At 36.6% G+C, this 22,774-nt stretch overlaps 1 protein-coding gene and 1 pseudogene across 1 annotated transcript in view; one reads left to right on the top strand and one right to left on the bottom strand.

The window, feature by feature from the left end:
* The first annotated feature begins 4,914 nt into the window (after nt 1–4,914).
* Nucleotides 4,915–22,774, top strand: part of LRRC39 (leucine rich repeat containing 39) — a 20,865-nt gene continuing 3,005 nt past the window's right edge. The window contains exons 1-8 of the mRNA XM_032867217.1: nt 4,915–4,933; nt 9,197–9,389; nt 14,950–15,055; nt 16,084–16,240; nt 16,791–16,927; nt 20,361–20,506; nt 21,219–21,371; nt 22,517–22,656. Of these exons, the coding sequence (XP_032723108.1) occupies nt 9,277–9,389; nt 14,950–15,055; nt 16,084–16,240; nt 16,791–16,927; nt 20,361–20,506; nt 21,219–21,371; nt 22,517–22,656 (952 nt within the window). The 5' untranslated portion in view covers nt 4,915–4,933; nt 9,197–9,276. The remainder of the gene's footprint in view (nt 4,934–9,196; nt 9,390–14,949; nt 15,056–16,083; nt 16,241–16,790; nt 16,928–20,360; nt 20,507–21,218; nt 21,372–22,516; nt 22,657–22,774) is intronic.
* LOC116873459 lies at nt 7,588–8,148 on the bottom strand (annotated as a pseudogene).

Raw genomic sequence — 22,774 nt, 5'->3', positions numbered from 1 at the left:
AGAGCCGAAGGCAGATGTTTAATGACTGAACCACACAGGTGCCCCGAAAGAGAATTCTTAACATTAAAAAATTATTGATCTAATGAGGGCATGTTTCATTTATGTTTCTTGGAACTCTAGTTACATGGTGTTTCTGCTTCAAAACCTTCCATTCTGACAAATAACAGTTTGTTTTATTAAAAGACTCCAGGGATTCATAAAAGGAGCATTACAGATCAAAAACCCAAGGTAATATATACTCTTATTTTCCACTTGTTTTCCCTATGTTCCTTTATTTTCTCTTGTTCTTATTTGAATAAATGAGTCTCACAAAGTAGATGCTTATATGCTTGATAGGATTACTATAGTATTGTAGTCTTGTCAGAATTTATGGGAAGAAGCATGACTAAATTATCATTAGTTCCGTTGTTTTAATACACTCTGTAAAAGATGATGCTTGCGGTGCCTGGCTGGCTCAGTCAAGAGAGCATATGACTCTTGATCTCAGGGTCATAAGTTTGAGCCCCATGTTGGGTATAGAGATTATGTAAAATAAACAAACTTTTAAAAAATCATGCCTTATAAAACAGAGTAATAACTATCTTAATGTTTTGTGTTTAAAACCATTATCTTTCTCTAAATATATTCCTATGTATTAACAAGGTTATGATGGAAGAGTGAAAGGGGAATGGAGCTATCTAGGTACCCTGCTACTTTTACCCCTCTTCCTCCCTACCTCCATTCACTGCCTTTCTAAAGATGCATTAAACAATAATAAAAATTACTTTCATATTTTTGGTGTCCACCTACAAACATAATTTTCTGTAACTGCCATAAACTTCTTTTTAAAAGGAAGCAGAAGAACCCAGTGGTCAAGGTTTGGAGGCCAGATCTATCTGAGTTGGAATTGAGCTCAGCTAATTTCCCAGCTGGATAGTTTTGACACATCCCTTACTCTCTTTAAACTTTTTCTTTTGCGCATTAAATAGGGATGCCTACTGTGATGGTTAATTTTATGTGTGAACTTTACTGGGATACCTAGACATTGACCAAACATTCTGGGTGTGTCTGCGAGGCTGTTTATGGATGAGATTAACATTTGAATCCATAGACTGAGGAAAGCAGGTTGCCCTCTCCAGTGTGGGTGGCATTATTCAATCTACTGAAGGCTTGACTAGAATAAAAAGGTGATCCCCATTTATTTCTTGCAAAATGGTATTATACACATTTCCTCATATCATGAACCACCTTTCTACTTTCAGTTTCTATGATTTTGACTACTTTAGCAATTTCATATGAGTAGAATATACAGTATTGACTGTTCTTTTGTGACTATTTTATTTCACATAGCACAATGTTCTCGAGTTTTATCCATGTTGTAGTATGTTACAGAATTTCCCTTTTTAAAGGTGGTATAATATTCCATTGTATGTATATACTACATTTCCTTTATCCATTCATCTGTCAGTTTTGGTTGCTTCTATCTCTCGACTATTGTAAATAATGAAACAATGAACTTGGGTGTGCAAATATCTCTTTGAGATCCTGCTTTGAGTTCTTGCGAATGATATTGTATTTGTAGTATGCTATTATAACCCCTCTTACCTGGCCATCCCACTCCTAAATTTGTTTGCTCTTTCTAAACACAAACATTGCAGTTGGACTTGGGGCCATGGATTCTGATGAACTACATCCCTGTGGGACCTCAGAATGCACACCTGGGCACCAAGCACCTGGAAAACACACAATGATAGAAGGAAAAGAGAAACCAATTTGTGTAACATTATAAAATGAGATACCTAACTTTGTGTGAAGAATGAAGCCACTTATTTACCTTGATTTCACTGTAAAATTTCCTTCTCCTTGATTTTGTCTTTTTCTCGGAAGAAAACCCTTTCAGAGTTAGCTAACCTTTCCCTATGATCATATGGCAATCATTTCCATCCCTATCTTCTCCTTTTTTGGCTTTACTGTTGGAGGGTAGTAATAAGAACTAACCTTTTTTGAATACTTCTATCAGACACTGATATATATATATATATATATATATATATATATATATATATATATACTTTTTTGTATGATAACTCATTTAATCCTCACAAAAGCCCATGAAGAGATCCTGTTTTTAGCTACATTTTGCCAATAAGAAACTGATGCACTGAGAGACTGAGTTTTACAAGGATATTCAGGTGTGTAAAGATATAGGCTAGGGCTTATGGCAGACAGGATGGAGATGACTTTAGAGCAGCACTTGGAAGATACAAGTCTTGGAAGACAACCCCATTGTTGGGGTTCTTTGCACAGATTCACAAGGACTTGATCTTGGCTGCCAATGGGGCCCTGTCAGATGAGCATGCTGGGGTGATATCTCTTCTAGCCCAGCAAGCAGCTAAGCTAACCTCACACCCCACTGACATTCCTGTGGTTGTCAAGAATTGGATAATGGGAACATTATGATCCGGGAACATGATGGCATCACAGTGGCAGTGCACAAAATGGTTCTTGATGTCTCACAGAAGAAGTTCTCCAGCAGCCTGTCATAGGAGTTCAATCCTGCCTATGTTAATTATCTTACAAAAGCATGAAAGTTCCAGCAGTTAGGCCATTTGTTTAGGTGCATTGGGCAATTTTCTATTAATTTTAGAGTGTTTTGGGACACTCAGTGGACTGACCTATCAAAATATTAGTAAGAGAAGACCATGTTTTGGGGCACCTGGGTGGCTCAGTGGTTTGGGCGTCTGCCTTTGTCTCAGGTCATGATCTCGGGGTCCTGGGATCGAGCCCCGCATTGGGCTCTCTGCTGAGCGGGGAACCTGCTTCTTTCTCTCTCTTTGCCTGCCTCTCTGTCTAATTGTGATCTCTCTCTCTGTCAAATAAATAAATAAAATCTTAAAAAAAAAAAAAAAAAAGATTGGCACCTGGCTGGCTCAGTGGTTTAAAGCCTCTGCCTTCGGCTCTGGTCATGATACCAGAGTCCTGGGAACAAGCCTCACATCGGGCTCTCTGCTCCACGGGGAGCCAGCTTCCTCCTCTCTCTCTGCCTGCCTCTCTGCCTACTTGTAATCTCTGTCTGTCAAATAAATGAATAAAATCTTAAAAAAAAAAAAAGAAAAAAAGAAAAGACCATGTTCTGAAACATGGTTCAGGTCACTTTGTATATAGAATTTTGTGATGTTCAATAAATCGGTTGGAGGAAGAGACAAGTATATAAAAATACAGTGATAGGTACAAAGAAAATTGAGCAAATAAAAAAGTACACTTAACTCCAGGAAAAAAAAAGTACAAAAAGAAAGGAATGTAATTATTTATATTACATTTAATAACATTTGCATAGTAAACACTAATGATTTAAGAAAAATTATGACATAACTATATTGGGAGGACAAGGGGAGCGGAGGTATATGGTCGTGAGTATGTGGTTTAAGACCACAGAACTTTCATCATCCATGTATGAAATCAATAGATTGTTCTGAAATTGGTGTATGAAGAAATAGCAATATAAGCATATTTTTGGAAATATAATAAGAAAGAGTTAAAATAGTCGTGTCTGTTTCTTAGAGCCATATGACAGGATTCTGCCAGACATGTTTAAGTAAGAAGGGGTATTAGTTCATAGAACAAGTCCTAGAACTATACCACAAAACTGGCCTGGTTAGGGGGCTGCTGCAGCTGCCCCCAGAACCAGCTGCATTCACTGTGGTCAGGAAACTCAATCTGCTAAAACTAACCCCAGAATATATTGCCTCTGCTGTACTTACACCAGCAAAAATGGACTCTAGCCACTCAGCTGATTTCCTCACATTCTTTTCTTCTAAATCAAAGTACATGAACCTTACTCACATTCCCCATTTCTGTAGCAAGGGTGGCTGGGATTTTTCTCCTAATTCCACTTTGGTAAAGTGGGGTTCACTAATGGGAGGTTGTCAAACTATGGAGAATGCTTTTCATGAATATAGGCATATCTATGTTTGTAAATTCACAGACCATCTTTGGAAGGACACATGTAGAAGTGGCACTAGTGATTGACTTCTGACAGGAGAACAAAATGGCTGGAGGTGAGGTTAAGTGGGATTCATCATCTTTTGAATTTTGTTCTCTGTGCTTCTAGTACCAATTCAAAAACCAAATACAGGGGCACTTAGGTGGCTCAGTTGTTTGAGCATCCGACTCTTGATCTCAGCTCAGGTCTTGATCTAAGGATCATGAGTTTAAGACCCATGTTGGGCTCCACACTGGGTGTGAAGCCTACCTAAAATAAATAAATAAAAGTGTATAGCATTAAAAACAAAAGACAAAAAATAAATACAAATTTTTTTTAAACCTGGAATTAACTCCTGTCTATGAAGGCTGAAGAGATAAAGGATGAGAGAAAATTAAATTTGAAGCCTGAGTGCAGCAGGTGCTTGGAGCTCCTCTGTTACCCGTACTTGTCTATATCTTCACTTTTCTTGTTTTGTGAAGGATATTACCTTTAGTTTCATATTTACAGATCTGTGGTTTACCAAGTAGGTTTTTTGTTGTGCCAAACGTTCTCATATTTTCAAGGTTCTTTGCTTGGAATAGATACATTATAAATATTCAAAATGTGTAAGTTATGAAAAGTGGAACGACTTTCAATAAGAGTTATTTTTTTCAGGAGTTTAGTTCTAGACTAGACTAGTTATGCCTGAGAGTTTTATAATGTCTGTACGTAGCCTTGGCCGTGTGCAGAACACATGCACATATGTTATCTATTACTTGATCCTTTGCACAAGAGTTCCATGTGATCCTTGCTATTCTTAGCTTTGTCCAAAATCTAAAATTAGAACTAGGCTAATATTACATTTCACTTGATTACCAGTCTGACCAAGGATTTTAATCATCCCGAAGCCACACTGAAAACACTTCTCCCTGAAATCCTCTCTTAGCTGGTCATCACTAACTTAGACCATATCAGCATCCACTGACAATGGTAAGTATTTTTCAAAAATATTTCTTCCCCATTTTTCACATGGAAAGAGATGGCTGATGACTTTACTGTGTCTGAATTTGCTAGAATGTACATCTGAATTTGGAATTGAACTTAAAAGTCTCTTGTGGGGTTTTATAGTCATGCATGTAATTGTTTTCCTCTGGAATACTGATTTCCCTAAAAGTTAGAAACATTTGTTTGTTTGTGGTATTTTTCCTTTCTTTCTTTCTTTTGCCTTCAGAAAGTGGACTCTCCCGGGTATATCCTTGCCAAACTATGTGCTTTTCTGTTATGGTAATAATCAAGGTAGAGAACACAATTCTATGCTGGAAGGAGAAATACATACATCATTATTGACTTATTTTCCTCAAAGGGAAATTGGTTGCTGTTGTAGGAAAGCTGATGGCTGAATGAAGTTCAGTGGCAAACTGAAATTTGAGCATATGAATGGTTATATATGTTTAAGAATGATCTCCCTGATATGAGGAAGTGGAGATGCAATGTCGGGGGCTTGGGGGTAGGAAAAGAATAAATGAAACAAAATGGGACCGCGAGGGAGACAAACCATAAGAGACTCTTAATCTCACAAAACAAACTGAGGGTTGCCAGGGGGAGGGGGGTCGGGAGAGGGTAGTGGGGTTATGGACGTTGGGGAGGGTATATGCTATGGTGAGTGCTGTGAAGTGTGTAAGCCTGATGATTCACAGACCTGTACCCCTGGGGATAAAAATACATTATATGTTTATAAAAAAATTTTTAAAAATTAAAAAAAGAAATACACATTTACATGTAGACACTTGGGATATTTAAAAATGTCTTATTATGTGATAAACACTTCAAACTTGCTAAAATCTGAAACAATAAATTGTAGGTTGACTGTGATGTCCCCAGGGGCTTGGATTATCATCATGTATATCCCAAGGTTTCTCGATGGTAAAAAGATCTTGCAGGCTGTTTCTGTGGAAACAGTGAATTCTTTGCTTAAAAATAGAGATCTTTTCCTACTAATATTCTGCATATTGGCAATTATATATCCATCCTCACGTTTTAAACATTTTTGTCCTCTGTAATAGAGTTATTTTGCCACCCCTCTCTGTCTCAGTCTGTCTCACACTGCATACTTTTAAGGAAATCAGCAATTTAGAGAAGATTAATAATGAAAAGCAATAATCTCTACCTCATTCTCTCTATCACTCTAGAAGTAAGCATTTTAACCATTTCAGGATTTAGTCTTCATTGGTTATCTCCATAGGTCCTGTTTTTTGTTTTGTTTTGTTTTGTTTCAAAGGTGGTTATTATTTCTGACCAACTTTAGGCATTATCTATGGAACTTCATTGTGAAAGATGATGCTTAAGTTCACTTACACCTCCATCAGGGTACATCTTATTTTTAATTTCTCCCTTGATTACCTTTATAACTTGAAACAAATGCTTCAATCTCTAATTCTCATTCTGTAAAATACAGTGTCTATGACTCCCCACTTTGAAGATGTGGCTATTAGTGTTCTTTCCTTCTACTTCTCTATTTCCTTCTTCCACATTCTGTTTAAGTATTTATTTTATATTTTCTTTTTTTTAACATATAGGTATTTTTTTTTTTAAAGATTTTAGTTATTTATTTGACAGAGATCACATGCAGGGCTGGATCCCAGGACCCTGAGATCATGACCTGAACCAAAGGCAGAGGCTTAACTCACTGAGCCACCCAGGCGCCGCTTATTTTATATTTTCAAGATGTGTTATACTTAATACATTCTGTTCTTTAGCCATAAATAAGTCTTCCTTGCTTTTTGATAGGTTGATTTATTTAAAATTTGATTTCCATCACTCAAACAGAAATAATGCAGTCACTCATTTGGAAAGCCCCTGGATATCACTAACCTTTTACTGTTTTATTTTTCTCTATGGATCTACATGTTCTGAACTTTTCATATAAATGGGATCATACGTGGTCTTTTGTGTCTGGCCTCTTTCACTGAGCACACTTTCATTCAAAGTTTATCCATGATGTAGCATGTATTGGTACTTACTCCTTTTTATGGCCAAATAATATTCCATTGTATGGATATACCCCATTTTGTTTATCCATTTGTCCATTGACAGCCAGTTGTTTCCATTTTTTGGCTGTTCTGAATAATGCTACTTCAAATTTCAGGTAGAAGTTTTTTTGTTTTCTTTTGTTTTTGCCTTTTTTTTTTTTTTTAGTAATCTCATTGAATATATTTATTGACATAATCTAAAAATTGTCTCCAGCTTTACTGAGATACAAGAGTAAGGTGTACAGTGTGCTGAATTGATACACTTATGTATTGCAAAATGATTACCGCCATGGCATTGGCTCACACCTTCATCCTGTCACATGATTGCTTTTTTGTGGTGTATGTAATAGAGGATTACAGTTCTGTGTCTTTGGATGAGTTTATACCTGCAGGTTTCTGACATCCTAATTACAACATGAAATATCCCCATCGCTTTAAGCTTGTTGAGCACCTCTTTCTGCTGATTTCCACCACATGGGTCCCTGTGTGTCTTTTATTTTTCTTTCACGGAGCATGTTTCTGAAGTGTATCCATGTTGTGTAGATCTCAAATCCCTCGTATGGGAATCATTGTGAATCATTACAGTATGTGACCTTTTGTATCTGGCTTCACCCATTAGGTTCTTTGTGGAGATGAAGAACTAAAAGAATTAGCAGCGAAGCTTGTGGAAAGAATTTGAAATTCCATAATGGGACAAAGGGAGTAGATTTTAAGATCTTGGCAGCAGACAAAATGGACTATGTTGTGACCAACAGAATGGTCTGGGAGAGCCTTCCAATCAGAGCATATGCTGAGTTGGAAGGAAGGTATGGGGTGATCTGTGTACACCAGGGAAGCAGGGTAGGCACCATCCTGGGATCCTGGAGCCGCAGCCATGTGTCTCTTGGAAGAGCTAGTCTTGACTTCCACCCCAGCTAATTGCTGTTGTTTGGCTTTCTTGAGTTTTGTTCTGTGGTTCTTGGACCAAACCTGCAGCACAGTTGGATGGATCTCCAGTTTTGAGGCCATTTCTTTCTGAAGCCTGACAGCAGGATATGGGTTCTTGCTGAACAAGAATTCCAAACTGGCTAGTTTTTTCTCAGTGAACATGGTTTGTTTCCTTTGTGAATGCCTCTAGTGCTTTCCCTTAGGAAGGTGTCCTGTGCCTGACATCCCAAGATCTAGCTGTGTCCCCATGCTCTGGTTCTGTGTCAAGCCAGGTAGAAGTTTTTGTGTGAACATATGTTTTTATTTCCCTTGTGTATAAATCTAGGCATGGATCTTTTTCTATTTTATACTTTCTTATTTTTTCCCATTTTTATACTAGACATGCCTCTTATAAACAATGCACAGGATTTTGTCTTTTATTTAATTGGACAGTCTTTGTGTATTAACTTGTAATACTTAGTAATCAGGAAAATATAAATTTGTGACCATAATGAGATTTTATGCAGTAGTTTGTTAGTAAGGATGTGCATCAACAGGGACCCTTATACAGTTGTAGTAAGAGTATAAATGGGCACAATCACTTTGGAAAAAATTTGGCTCTATTTTATAAATTTGAACATTCACATATAGTATGATCCAGCAGTTTTTTCTAGGTATAGACCCAATAGAAACAATACCACTTGAGCACCATGAAAATAAGGACAAGAATTTTGGAAACAATATTGTTCATAATAGCAAAACCCTGGTACCCAAATACCCACATTCATTGGGACAGAAAAATTAAATTATGGCATAATCATACATTTTGGAGATCATGGCATATCAGTATATGAAATGTTTTACTTTATGGAGCTATATAATTTCCCATGATATGGATGTGCTATAATTTACTGATCGAAATTTATATTGTGGTGTGCCTGGGTGGCTCAGTAGGTTAAGCGTCTGCCTTTGGCTCAGGTCATGATCCCAGGGTCCTGGGATGGAGCCCTGCATCAGGCTCCCTGCTCAGTGGGGAGCCTGCTTTTCCCTCTCCCTCCACCCACCCCCCGCATCCTCCCCCACTCATGTTCACTCTCTCGCTCTACTCTCTCTCCCTCAAATAAATAAATAAAATCTTGAAAGAGAAAAAGTGTCCAAGGCATAGTATTTTTATGAGGATTATTAAGTGAGAGATGATATGTAAGTGTATAAAATAGTCTTGGGAACATGGAAAGGGTACAATAAATATAAGCTATTATGATCATTTCTGGACCTAGTGAACATTCTGAAACACGTTTTTTTTCTCCACTACAATTAGGTCCTTTTTGAGATGGCATCTGTGACTCAGCTATTCAGAACCTAATGAAGTTGGTGACTCTGTGACAATGTGGAGAAATCATGTCAGAAAATGCAGTTTGTATTGGGGCTGTCAATGCTGTGAAGGAAGTTTGGGAAGAAAGAATAAAGAAACACAATGAAGACCTGAAGCGAGAGAAGGAATTTCAACAGAAGTATGCTTTAACGTGTTTGTTATTTATATTTGGTGAAAATTCAGAACATCATCATTATAGAAAATAGTGCTTATTAAATGCCTTAATTGTTGAATTTGGTATTTCTACTTACTGAAAACTCAAAATATAACTGAGGGGTACACCCGATTCAATTAAGTGTGGCTATGTGATGGTGGCCACAAAAAGTACAAGTGTCCATATGTGAAAATAGTAGTTATTTTTAGGCCCTCAGAAGAGTCTGTTCCATGTTCCTCAAAGTTTGATTAGTATCATTGAGTCCAGTTTTCGGTGATTGCTTGTTCAATATTATATCCCCTAGGCAACATCTGACAAGAGAAGGTACAAGAGATTCTCACCTATTTGAATAGCCATGAGTTTCAGCCAGGGTCCCTGTGGATCACCCAATTCCTTGATTTAGGCTGTACTTAAATAGTTTGGCTCTTATTTCCTCTGCGTTCTTGATATCTACCTATTTTCCTGATTGGATGTCTCCAAAACACTATTAATTTTGCAAGAAGAGCCACTTTCCTCATGGATCCCTATGATTCTCACCCACCAGAACTCTTTCTAAGAATCTAATCACTTTTTGTCCTTCAACATATATGAATATTGGCCCATTAATAATGTTATATGTCAGTTATATCTCAGTGGGAAAAAAATGCTCCTGCATCAGTTAGCAAGTACCATAAAATTCAACTAGAAATGGCTTAAGGAATAGGGAAGTCCTGAGGTAAGGCAATCCCAAACCTGAACAGCTTTAAAGACTGGGTTTATTTTTATCACCTTCTACTGCTAATCTCCGTGTGTCAGTCTGGGCCTCAGGTTCTCCTCTGTCTGTGTCACAGGATGACTGGTCCACTTCCAGGCATCACAGCCAGGCATCATTATGTTATCAGAAGAGTGGAAACTATTTCTGTTCCTTCAAGAATGAGGAAGCCTTTCGGAGGCTCTTTAGCAAGGCTCTCCTTCGCCTCTCATTGACCAGAACTGGATCATATGTACTCTCATAATCCAGTCCCCTTCTAGGGGAATGAGCCTGTATGCTTGGTTTAAACAAAATAAGATTTATAGCTGGTTACTGAGGGGGGGGAGTATAATACTTGGAAATAATAGCTATTCCCCCAGTAAAGAAGAGGGGGAAAGGTTCTTGATCAGCAATTATTTTGTGTCTATTCTCTGTACAAGCAAAAATCTGGATGGGGAGAGTCCATTCTTTTCAACCAAAGCCAATAAAAAAGATAATGATGTTGACAATGATGAGGGTAGCAGCTTTTTATTATGCGCTTACTGTTTTCTAGGCACTCTGCTAAGTGGTTTGTTTGTAGCATCTCATTTAATCTGAACACACAGAAACAGAGTGTCTTAATGAGGATGGATTGCATTATGAGAGAAGGAAAATCAAAGTAACGTTTTCTTTTTTTAATTTTTAAAAAAAGATTTATTTATTTGAGAGAGAGAGAGTGGGGAGGGGGGTGAGGGACAGAGGAAAATGGAAAAAGAGAATCCCAAGCAAACTCCCCACTGAGTGGGGAGCCCGCTGAGGGGCTTGATCTCAGGACTGTAAGATCATGACCTGAGCCGCAATTAAGAGTCAGATGTTTTACTGACTGAGCCGTCCCAGTCCCCCCAAAATAATACTTTCTAAACAAGAGATGTTAGCTTTTTTTGGGTATTTGATCTGAGGCTGGAGTCGTACTCCACTGAGTCAGATACTCAGACTTCTATCTTGTTGCTCGACTGTGCGTGGCTTCCTTTCCTAAAGTCACTTAATGGTCTCAAATGATACACCAACTGCAGCCACCATAGGTGATCCCAGCTTGCAGGAATTTGCACACACTACTGCTTCTGCTAACATCCCATTGATAGGATCCATATCTAACTACAAGGATGGCTAAATGAAGTCTTGTGCCCAGTTAAATGTAGAGACTCAATTCTTGAGGAGGAGGAGGAGTAACCATCTCTGCCACACATGAGTGTTCATTTTTTCCCTTTTAAAGATGGAAAGCCTGAGGGATGGGCCTAAGTAACATGTCAAAGATCACACTGCTAATAAATGCAGAACTGGTATTCATACCTAACCAGTCTGATACAGGAGGCATGATATTTACCTCAGGGCTTTCCCTAGATTAGGCCTTTATATATAAAGCAACCCTTATGAAACCTATTATGTTTGTATGTTACAGATGTAATAAACTGGACTCTAGACTACTCTTAATAAAGCCTATCTCTTTTTAAAACAGTGGGCAGATCAGGAATCCTTACTTGCTTCTAAACTCCCTAACTTCACCTATTACACATATTTAGTTAAGAACCATTTAATTGGGGCACCTGGGTGGCTCAGTCGGTTGGGCATCCAACTCTTCATTTTTGGCTCAGGTCATGATCTCAGAGTTAGGGGATCCAGTTCCTCATCAACTCTGCTTGAGATTCTCTCTCTCTCCCCCCGCCACCTCTCCCTCTCCCTCTGACCTCCCTTGCCCCTCATGCACACTCTTTCTCAAATAAGTAAATAAATAAATAAGTAAATAAGTAAAATCTTTAAAAAGAAAATGATTTCAGCAATTTCAAATTCTCTCTGTACAAAATAGGCAAGAGATAACAAGGTTAAGGACATAAACTAATGTTTCTTCTCTCAGCTAAAGGTGGCTAGAGATTTATTTCAAAAAGGCTAAAGTTTAAACAGAAATTGACCTCATTGTCTTTTGATGCCAAGCTGTCTTGAAGAAATTAAGCACTTGGGTTAGAGTTGGTGTGGCAAATCTGAGAAAGCATTTAGAATATAATAAAAAGGGCTCACAGGAGGTAGAAATTTTCTATTTAAAATTGAAAGAATGTCCTGCTTTGACTAAGTAGTGGATAAATTACAGAATACTAAAGGTGAAGGAAATATTAGACATTATTTAATCCAAACCCCATTTTAATAGGGCAAGGCCCACATAGGTGGTAAGAGTTGCCCACAGTCACCAAGTTAAGTGATACATTCTAGACTTAGATCATAGAAATTCAGATCCAGAAAGAATTTAGGAATCATTATAGAGATGGAAAGAGACCAGCTGAATAATAGTTAGCCTCACTGTAAACTCATTAAGGACAGAGCTTTTTGCATGCACAATGTGCAGCATAGCATTTGACATATAATGGCTGCTTGATGAATTCTTTAAGTAAAAGTTTAGGGAATAAGACATCTGATTGCATTTGTCATTAAATCCTGTTCTGAAATACAAAGATCTTTTTGGCAATTGACTATTCAAATTAATTAAACCTATGTTCTTTGATAACTGCTTATATTTCTTTATTATGTATCATTCTAAGACACCAAAATTACAAAGATTTCAATTCTAAATGTCTTCTTTCTCATTTTTCCTATACTAAAAATTTTCTAGTATAGAAATAAAAATTTTGCAAACTTTTACCAGTTATTTTCATAGCTTGATATTATTCTTATGTATGTCTGCAATGAACCAAAAATCAATAGGAATGTGTTTTTAGAATGACAAACGTTTTATGCATATCCATATCTGAAAAATGAAATCTGAATAAAATTGGAATGTAGTTGTATATAACTTAACTCTGAAGTTGAACTGTATTATTTGAAAGTCGTTATAAAGTTATTAACTATCGGGGTGCCTGGGTGGCTCAGTAGTTTAAGGCCTCTGCCTTCAGCTCGGGTTGTGGTCTCAGGGTCCTGGGATCGAGCCCCGCATTGGGCTCTCTGCTCGGTGGGGAGCCTGCTTCCTCCTCTCTCTCTGCCTGCCTCTCCACCTACTTGTGATCTCTGCCTGTCAAATAAATGAATAAAATCTTTAAAAAAATAAAGTTATTAACTATCTATGGATTAGGTATCTAATAAATGCCAGTCAAAAAGACAAAGAGCTACCTCTAGTTGATGGCTCTAGGATGGCTGTGATCTAAACCATGGACACTAACAGAAGTAGGCAAGGATATGAAGAAATCGGAAGCCTCATGTGCTGCTGGAGGGAAGGCAAAATGGTACAAGCAATTTGGACATAATTTAGCAATTCCTAAAAAAAAGTTAAAAGTAGAATTACAATAGGATGCAGCAATTCTACTCCTAGGACTATACCCAAGATAAAGGAAAACATATGTCTACATAAAAACTTGTTTACAAATGTTCATAGTGGCATCATTCATAAGAGCCAATAAGTGAAATTAACCCAAATGTCCATTAGCTGATGAACAGATATGTTCATCATAATATACACCAACAAATGTGGTATATTCGTGCAGTGGAAGATTCTTCTTCTATAAAAAGGACTATAGCACTGAAACGTGTTACAGCATGAGTGAACTCTGAATAAACTTATACTGTGTGGAAAGGCCACATATTGTATAATTCCATTTGCATGAAATGTCCAGAATAGGCAAATTCATAGAAATAGAAAGTAGATCAGGGGTTGCAAAGGAACTGGGAAAAGGAGGAATGGGTGTGGGTTTATTTTATTGTATTTTTAAACGTTTTTATTTTATTCCAGTTTGTTAATATACAGTGTTGTATTAGTTTCAGGTGTACAATATAATGATACAAAAATTCCCTACAACACGCGAACCTCATCACAAGTGCACTCCTTAATCCCCATTACCTATTTAACCCATCCCCCACCCACGTCTCCTCTGGTAACCATCTTGCTTGTTCTCTATAGTTAAGAGTCTGTTTCTTGGTTTGTCCCCCCCCCCCCCGCTCTCTTTCCCCCCCATTTGCATATCTGTTTTGTTTCTTAAATTCCACATATGAGTAAAATCATATGATATTTGTCTTTCTCTGACTGACATTTCACTTAGCATAATATCCACATTGTTGCAAATGGCATGATTTCATTCTTTTTTACGGCTGAGTAATATCCCATATATGTATGAGCATATATACACATATCTATGCATCTGTGTGTGTGTGTGTGTGTGTGTATATATATATATATATATATACACATATATATATACATGTATATATGTTTGTGTATACACCACATCTTTATCCATTCATCAGTTGATGGACACTTGGGCTATTTCCAAAATTTGGCTGTTGTAGGTAATGTTGCCCTTCATATTGGTATTTTTGTATTTCTTGGGTAAATACATAGTAGAGCAATTGCTAGATTGTAGGGTGGTTCTATTTTTAACTTTTTGAGGAAACTCCATACTGTTTTCTAGAATGGCTGCACCAGTTTGCATTGTGCCTGGAGTTTTTTTGAATGATGAAATTGTCTTGGACCAGATAGTGATGATAGTTGAGTAACTCTATGAATATATCCAAAACCATTGAGTTGTATACTTTAAAAGGATCTATATGATATGTGAATTATATATATCTCAATAAAGCTATTACTTAAAAAATCTCTGGAGAGTTATGACACTTTCAAAACTTAAATATAGGACACTTATGATACTAATCATATTTATAATTCTTACAAAACAACTTCTTTTCTAATTTCCAGATACTATCAATCAAATGATTGTTTTTGATGGATCACTTTTTATGTAAAAGTGAATGCTACCTGTGTATGTCATTATTGGTGAACTAAAATGTTGTTTTCTCTCTTAGGCTAGTGAGGATCTGGGAAGAACGAGTAAGCTTAAGCAAGCTAAAAGAAAAAGTCATCAGGGAAGATGGAAGAGTCATTTTGAAAATAGAAAAAGAAGAATGGAAGGTAAGATTCATAGAAGTAATATTCTTCTGTATTTTGCATTTTGTGGGATAGTTAAGAAAATTACTCTGAGAGTGTATGATTAAGTCCAGAATCGTTAGAAATTCTAATTTTAATAATACACCAAATGAATTTGGGCAACATGAACAACTGAAAAGAAATATAACTTCACATTTTTTTTGGTAAAAACTCAATCAGTTTGCTTCAACTCTGCCTAAACTTAAGTCATTTGCAATTTTTCTCCTATTAATCCTACTAGTAAGCAACTTCTCATTTTCCATAAAAAAGATGACCATCTGCCTAACAAAAATCATATAGCTTTTCCAAAACAAATACTGAGCTTAAAGTCCACAAAATGGAATAAGATATTCATCTTATTCAAGGTCTACTACCTGATTCATATTCTTTCTCATAAATACACATATGCAGTTGCTTGATTACATTAGTCATGCTCTGATTTTTATAAGGGTATTTATACTTTGGGTCAGTGTTTGTTTTCATACATGTAGGTATAGTTAGCTAGTGGTTTATTTTCTCTGGGCTATTTTAGGTAAACAGAAAAAGGCGTAGAGTTCAGAAAGTTTGAAACTCTTAAAACCTTTAAATAAAAAATATGTAAAAAACTTAGAAAATATTTCAAAACATAAGGCAAAGAGAAATTTGAATTATTGATTAAAATGATTTTTGTTTCTCTAACCACCACATTCTCATTTCCAACTACATATGTACTCTAAAAAAGTCTAATACAACAATATCTTTAGGAATTGATATATGGGTGTGCACTATTGACCAAAATACATTATCTTTGTTTATTGTGATAGAGGTTTGAAGGTTTACTACCCCTACCCACAAAGAAGAGTTCTTAAAACTTGGAAGTAACACAAAGCACTTGGAAATATAACCCATTAAGGAAAAAATAATCCAAAAAACACAAGTCAAGTAATATCTCTACAATTATATTTCAGTGTGACATGATACTAAAATAATTTAAGTAATATGGTAATTCTGTCATTTCTTTTACTTGAGTTTAGACCCTCCCTTCTTCTCTACTAAAACTGCGTCAGCTACAGGAATGGCAACTTCATAGAACTGGTTTATTGAAAATTCCTGAATTCATTGGAAGATTCCAGAACCTCATTGTATTAGATTTATCTCGAAACACAATTTCAGAGATACCTCGAGGAATTGGTAAGGAAGATTGACTTTATTCCCTCATTTTTTCTGAGAATTTTTTTGATACATGGAATAATGACATCATTTTTACATAGCCCCGAGTCTTGAGAAAATTGTAGACATCTAAATTGAAGCTTTCAGAAGATCCAAGTTTCTGGGATTTACAGAAGCGATTTAAGATAAGATTTCAAGGCAAGAAAAGTCTCTTTGGAAACATTGTATGTATTCTGGAAACAATGTCTTTTGTTCAGTTAATCCTCCTAGAAGAAAACAGGTTGAAGGTAAGAAAGATAGATTCCTTAGATGAGAAAAAATCCCCAATTGGAAAATTGGCCACAATATAGGAGATGAAACAAGATGAAAAAAAAAAAAAACCCACACATTTTTTTGCTTATAGCACAGATAAACCCCCTTATTTTTAGAAGGGGCAGGACAGGAACTGGGAAAAGGGAAGAACCTGAGAAGTATGATTTGCCAATATGAAACTGGCAAGTAAGTTATGCTGTCATACTGGAAACATTATTTTATATCCATCTGCTCTCTATTGTGTATTATTTTTTTGTAGGACTGCTCACTAAACTTCAAGAGCTGATTCTTAGTTACAACAAAATCAAGACTGTCCCCAGGGAACTAAGTCATTGTGCCAGCTTGGAGAAACTAGAACTTGCTGTAAACAGAGACATCTGTGATCTTCCACAAGAGGTCAGAAAGACATCAGTGTCTATGACTTTATTCTCCACCTACAACTGGTTTACTTCTCAACGGTGTGATCGCCAAAAATACACTAACGAAGAAATACTATAAACTTTATTTCAGAAAATATTTAGTGATAATCATTTCCTATTACTATAACACATATTTTTATTTAGAGAAATACCTACTTACCATAAAAGATACTTCTATTATTGTCACAGTACAGACATCATTTGTGATCTCCTTAAAGGCCAGAGAAAGAGTCTTCCTTATTTCTATTTCCAGAATTGAAGGCACAGCCTAAGTTGCAGTTGTTATTTAATAAGTGCTTGTTGGATAAATGATTACCACAAAGCACAGACAATGTGGTGATGGAGAATCTCTTTTGTTTACTACTTGGTGTTTATAGAGTGATCAGGGTCTGAGATAGAGGTGAAGTGGTAAGAAATGAGTTCTTCAGTATCAGAAAAGTGTTCCTTTGCTAGTTTCTTAATTTCTGCCAAGTAAAAGCAAAGCAATGGGTTTGCAGAGCCTTCAAACTTTGATTTGGTATGATGACTTGTTATTAGTAAAACCAAGCTGATCATAGAGATGTAGACACTTTCAAACATATTTCAAACATATTTAATGATCTTACAATCAGCAAATTTCCAAGGTATTGACTTTGCAAGAGGAAACGTAAGAAACATAGTAAGACCCAAAACAAAATAGAAAGCCTATTCCCTTCTCCCATTCTCCACTATTTTTTGTGAGAATATCACTTTTCTCTCCCACACCAGTAAATATGTCACCAATTATTGTTGCTCTTGCAGATAAAGCATAGTTTCTACATTTATATCTGTCTCTTCTTTTAATAGTTCAACTTAATGAAACATATGCACTTATTTATGATGAAAATGATGATCACGGGGACAATTTCTTTATAAGAGGGCAAATAAATATTTTATTTTGAACTTTTTAAAAAAAGTAACATAATGTATTATTTGCTTCAGGCTACAGGTCTGTGAATCATCAGTCTTAACCCAATTCACAGCACTCACCAGGGCACATCTCCTCCCCAATGTCCATAACCCAGCCACCCTATCCCACCCCCCAGCAACCCTCAGTTTGTTTCCTGAGCTTAAGAGTCTCTTATGGTTTGTCTTATTTTGAACCTCTAATTCCTGTGATTTTTTTCTAGTATTGGCTCCATCACTAAAAATGCTGTATGAATTTGGGCAAGTCTATTAACCTGTGTTTGCCTTAATTTTTTCACATAAGAAATAGGTTTTATTGGGGGCACCTGAGTGGCTGATTCAGTTAAGTGTCTGCCTTCAGCTTGGGTCATGATCCCAGGGTCCTGGGATGGAGCCCCGTATCTTTTCGGGCTCCCTCCTCAGCAGGAACCCTGCTTCTCCCTCTCCCATTCCACTCCCCCTGCTTGTGTTCCCTTTCTCACTATGTTTCTCTCTGTCAAATAAATAAATAAAATATTTAAAAAATACATTTTATTGGAACAAATACTAAACTGAGATCTTAAGCCTGAGATTACTTCCAAGTATGCCTCTAAGTTAGCTGGGTAGCCTTGAACTCACCACTTTCTATAAGGTCTCCATTTTCACATATGCAAAATAAAGACTTATTATAATGTTAATATCTTTCCATATAAAATCAAAGCGTTCTAGCAGGACTGAGAAATCAGTAACAGGAGGAGACTTATCTCTCAGCCACTACATTGCACATACTGTATACACACAAACATATTTACGCCAATGTGAGAACAACCTTTTTATACTCCATTCTAAACCATTGAAAATTTTTAAAGTCTGATGACAGATTTTGAAAAAATGTTTTATTTGTAACCTGAATTCTAAGGCTGGACAAATGTTATCTACTAAATGGAAACCTCCTGTTTTTTGCATTGCCCATAAAACACTGTATTTGTGCTTTTTTGTATGTGTGATGTTAAAGATATGGAACAAATCTTTACATTCCCTGAGATAAAAATAAAACAGAACTTGCCTAGATAAATGGAAATTCTTTTGGAAAAGTTAACTGAGTTCTCACATTTTGAAACTTATACTACAGTGTTATACAGAAAGTTTAGAAATTTTGTGGCTTTAGGTCCGTGAAAACTTGAGTGCACATCACACATCATTTCTAGTTACATGGCCTCTCTCAACCACTTTGTCCATAAAACAGAAATAAGATATTTACCTTAGAAAGTTGATGAATAAACTAGAGTTGTAAGAATCAACATGAATACACTGAGACACTGTTATTAAGAGAAAAAAGCAATTTCAGGGATGTACAGTTTCATAATCTTCAAATAAAAATACTAACTTTTGTTTGTGAAAACATATAATAGCGATTACAGAAAAATATATAAAAACATATATTTACGGGGCACCTGGGTGGCTCAGTGGGTTAAGCCTCTGCCTTTGGCTCAGGTCATGATCTTGGGGTCCTGGGATCAAGCCCCGCATCAGGCTCAGTGGGGAGCCTGCTTCCCCCTCTCTCTCTGCCTGCCTCTCTGCCTACTTGTGATCTCTCTCACTGTCAAATAAATAAATAAAATCTTAAAAAACAAAAAACAATCCCCCATATATTTACATATGTAATGAAAACAAGAAAACATGCACAGGAATAATAAATACCAAATTCAGGAGAGGGGTTCCCTCTGGAAAGGAAGAAGGGAGGAACACATAGAAGGCAGTCAGTCATATCAATATATTTTCTTTCTTCTTTTTTATGGATTTATTTGAGAGAGAGAGAGAGTGGAGGAGGGTGCAGAGGGAGAGAATCCCAAGCAGACTCCCGGCTGAGTGTGGAGCCCAGGGTGGGGAGGGTGGGGGAGTGGGGGTTGGAGGATGGGGAGGTGCAGTGGGCATCTCAAGACTGATGAGATCATGAGCTGAGCCGAAACCAAGTCAGTTGCTTAGCCGACTGGAGCCATCCAGGCACCCCTCAATATATCTTCTTTCTTAAGCTGAGCACACTGGTGTTTGGGATGTTATGCTTAATAAATTTCCATTGATGTTTTCATTGAAAAAATAAAATTACCCAACAGTAAGTGCTATGTCTGAGATAGCATACTTAAAGCATCAGGTACAAAAAAGAGGGTTCAATAAAGATAAGTATTATTTTGAAGTTTGGGTTTTCCCATACAAATCTCAAATGCAGGATGAAAGGAAAATGCAAACACAAGCAGGTTCTGTAAAGGCTGGATCTTGGGTATTTGGAAGATAAATTTTCTTTGAATAGATGAGCTTTCTATAAGAGTTTTTCAATTCTCCGGAGGTTATTTAGATTTATTTTGATTTCAAAGTTATTGTGGATGACTAGGACTAAGTAAAGCCCAAGCGTAATGTGAACATTTGTTGATGTGAAACAGCTCTACCAATGTGAGTGTTCTAGTAGTTTTCATTGCGGACATTTTGAAAACCCTTGCTTGCCTCTTCAGCTCAGCAATTTGTTAAAGCTTACGCACCTTGATTTGAGTATGAACAACTTCACTATAATCCCTCTGGCGGTGTTGAACATGCCTGCTCTCGAATGGCTTGACCTGGGAAGCAACAGACTTGCACAACTTCCTGATACTATAGAAAGGTAAAGTATATGATTTTCTGTGCTATTAGCAGATGTGTTGAAGGCATCCATAATAAATAACAGATGAAACAAAGGGGAACCCAAGTGTAATCAATCACAAGAGATCCATGTAGTACTAAATATGCTACTTTTAAACAATATTTTCATTTACTTAAGTATAAGGGCTTTGGAGAGAAAAACTGGCTGTCTGATTTCAACGTGTTGACATGAATACGTGCAGTAACATTACTTAGTACATGCCAGGCCCTCTGGGCTTTACAAATGGATGAGGAAACTAATGTAGAGATGTTAGCTAAATTGCTCAAGATCGCACTATAGTGTGAACCTAGGGAGCCCGGCCCAGAGTCCAGGCTGTTTGCCATAATGAGTACTTGTCTTGCCCAGCTAGGCAGATTAATAATTTCTGAATTTTCTCCTAACCCTCTAGTTCAGACTGGACAATATTTATAGTCATTCTTTCAGAAATCCCATGAGAATAGTGAAGAATTATAAAATGTGTTGGTTTCCTTTCTACCACCACATGCTGAGAAGTGTGCTGTAGGGATTAACCCTCCAATGCAGTTTCCCTAATAATCAGGTAATGTGAAGTCAGTTAAGTCAACTGGTACACCAGTTAAAAGAGATGTTATGAAAAATGACATTTCTTTTTAGGTAGTAAGAACCAGGGTTTTCATATCATGTATGATTAATCGCAGAAACCTCTTTTAATTAGAATGCAGAGTCTACATACATTATGGCTACAACGGAATGAAATAACATGCTTGCCAGAAACAATCAGCAATATGAAAAATCTGGGTACTCTTGTTCTCAGCAACAATAAACTGCAAGATATTCCAGTGTCTATGGAAGAGATGACCAATCTGAGGTAAAAGTTGTAGGCATAGAACTGACATGTTCCTTTCTGGCTGCAGAACAAAGTAATATAGAGAAATTGTTATTAGTAGATTTGAATTCTCATTCATATGAATGAATACATTTAAAAAATTTTCCAACTTTGAAATCCTATAATTTATAAGTAGGGTTCATGTAATACTGGTCAAAATTATTCAAGAAAGAATCCTTGAAACAAAAGTCATACTGGGATTGTGAGCTTTTAGGAATGCGCTCGGCTGATGACATTTTTATGAAAATCATCTTTGGAATTGGTAACAAACCTCATCTATAAATAAAAATCAAAAGCATGAAAATAGTGCTTATTTTCCTTCTAAATAACTAGTGGACACAGGCAATTTTGTTACAGATAGAATAAATAAAACATTATTACTAAGTTATTTACTCTCAGAACTCCCTCACATGTCTTCCTTCCAAAATTTTGTTTCCTGACAGAGAATACAAGATGTGAGAATTCACATCAAATCCCACAATTCCCATAACAAAATCATCCATTCATTCATTCACCTATTCAGGAGCTGCTGAGTCTTGTACCTGATGAAGATACAGTGATATATAAGACACAAGTCTATATAATATTGCAGAAACTTCAAGGTCATAGCATTAATTGTATATTTGAAATGCACTGGAATTGCTCTGGGAAGCTAAACTTCATATTAAATACATGCAAGGGAATAATAGTCACTTCGATAAGTTTTGACAATGAGTTGTCTAAAGCTAGTGTTATTTTTCCCTTCTGGAAAAGAAACTTAGATTTTTTTTTTTTTTAAAGATTTTATTTATTTGACAGACAGACTCCACAAGTAGGCAGAGAGGAAGGCAGAGAGAGAGGAAGGGAAGCAGGTTCCCGCCTAAGCAACGAGCCTGACATGGGGCTCGATCCCAGGACGCTGGGACCATGACCTGCGCCGAAGGCAGAGGCTTTAACCCACTGAGCCATCCAGGCACTCCGAAACTTAGAAGATTCTTAAGATTTATTACATTTTACCAAAATGTTCGGTTACTGAAATCAGTTTTTAAAAAAGTAATTTAGTGTATTACCATTTGATCTTTCTCCAGGGAAATAAATGTACACTTCTATGGCATCTATAAAAATACTGTTTTTTGGTGAACTACTAGGTTTGTCAACTTCAGAGACAACCCATTGAAAGTGGAAGTAACACTTCCTCCCAGTGAAAGCACAGAAGAAGAGGAGGAACAGGAATTATTTGGCCTTCAGTTTATGCATGCATATATACAAGAGTCCCGGAGAAGAGCAGGTATGGCTTTTTTATGTAACACACATCAAATATTTGATAGAGGAATGTATATATATATAAAAATTCCTTTATGGATTTCTCATTCCATTTTATCTTTTCTGTCAAATTTTGTCTCTTG

Source organism: Lontra canadensis, unplaced genomic scaffold (assembly GCF_010015895.1).
Source record: "Lontra canadensis isolate GAN:19392208 unplaced genomic scaffold, GSC_riverotter_1.0 scaffold33, whole genome shotgun sequence".
Classification (NCBI taxonomy): domain Eukaryota; kingdom Metazoa; phylum Chordata; class Mammalia; order Carnivora; family Mustelidae; genus Lontra; species Lontra canadensis.
The sequence above is the reverse complement of the archived record's forward strand: the minus strand, read 5'-3'. Positions and strand labels throughout refer to the sequence as shown.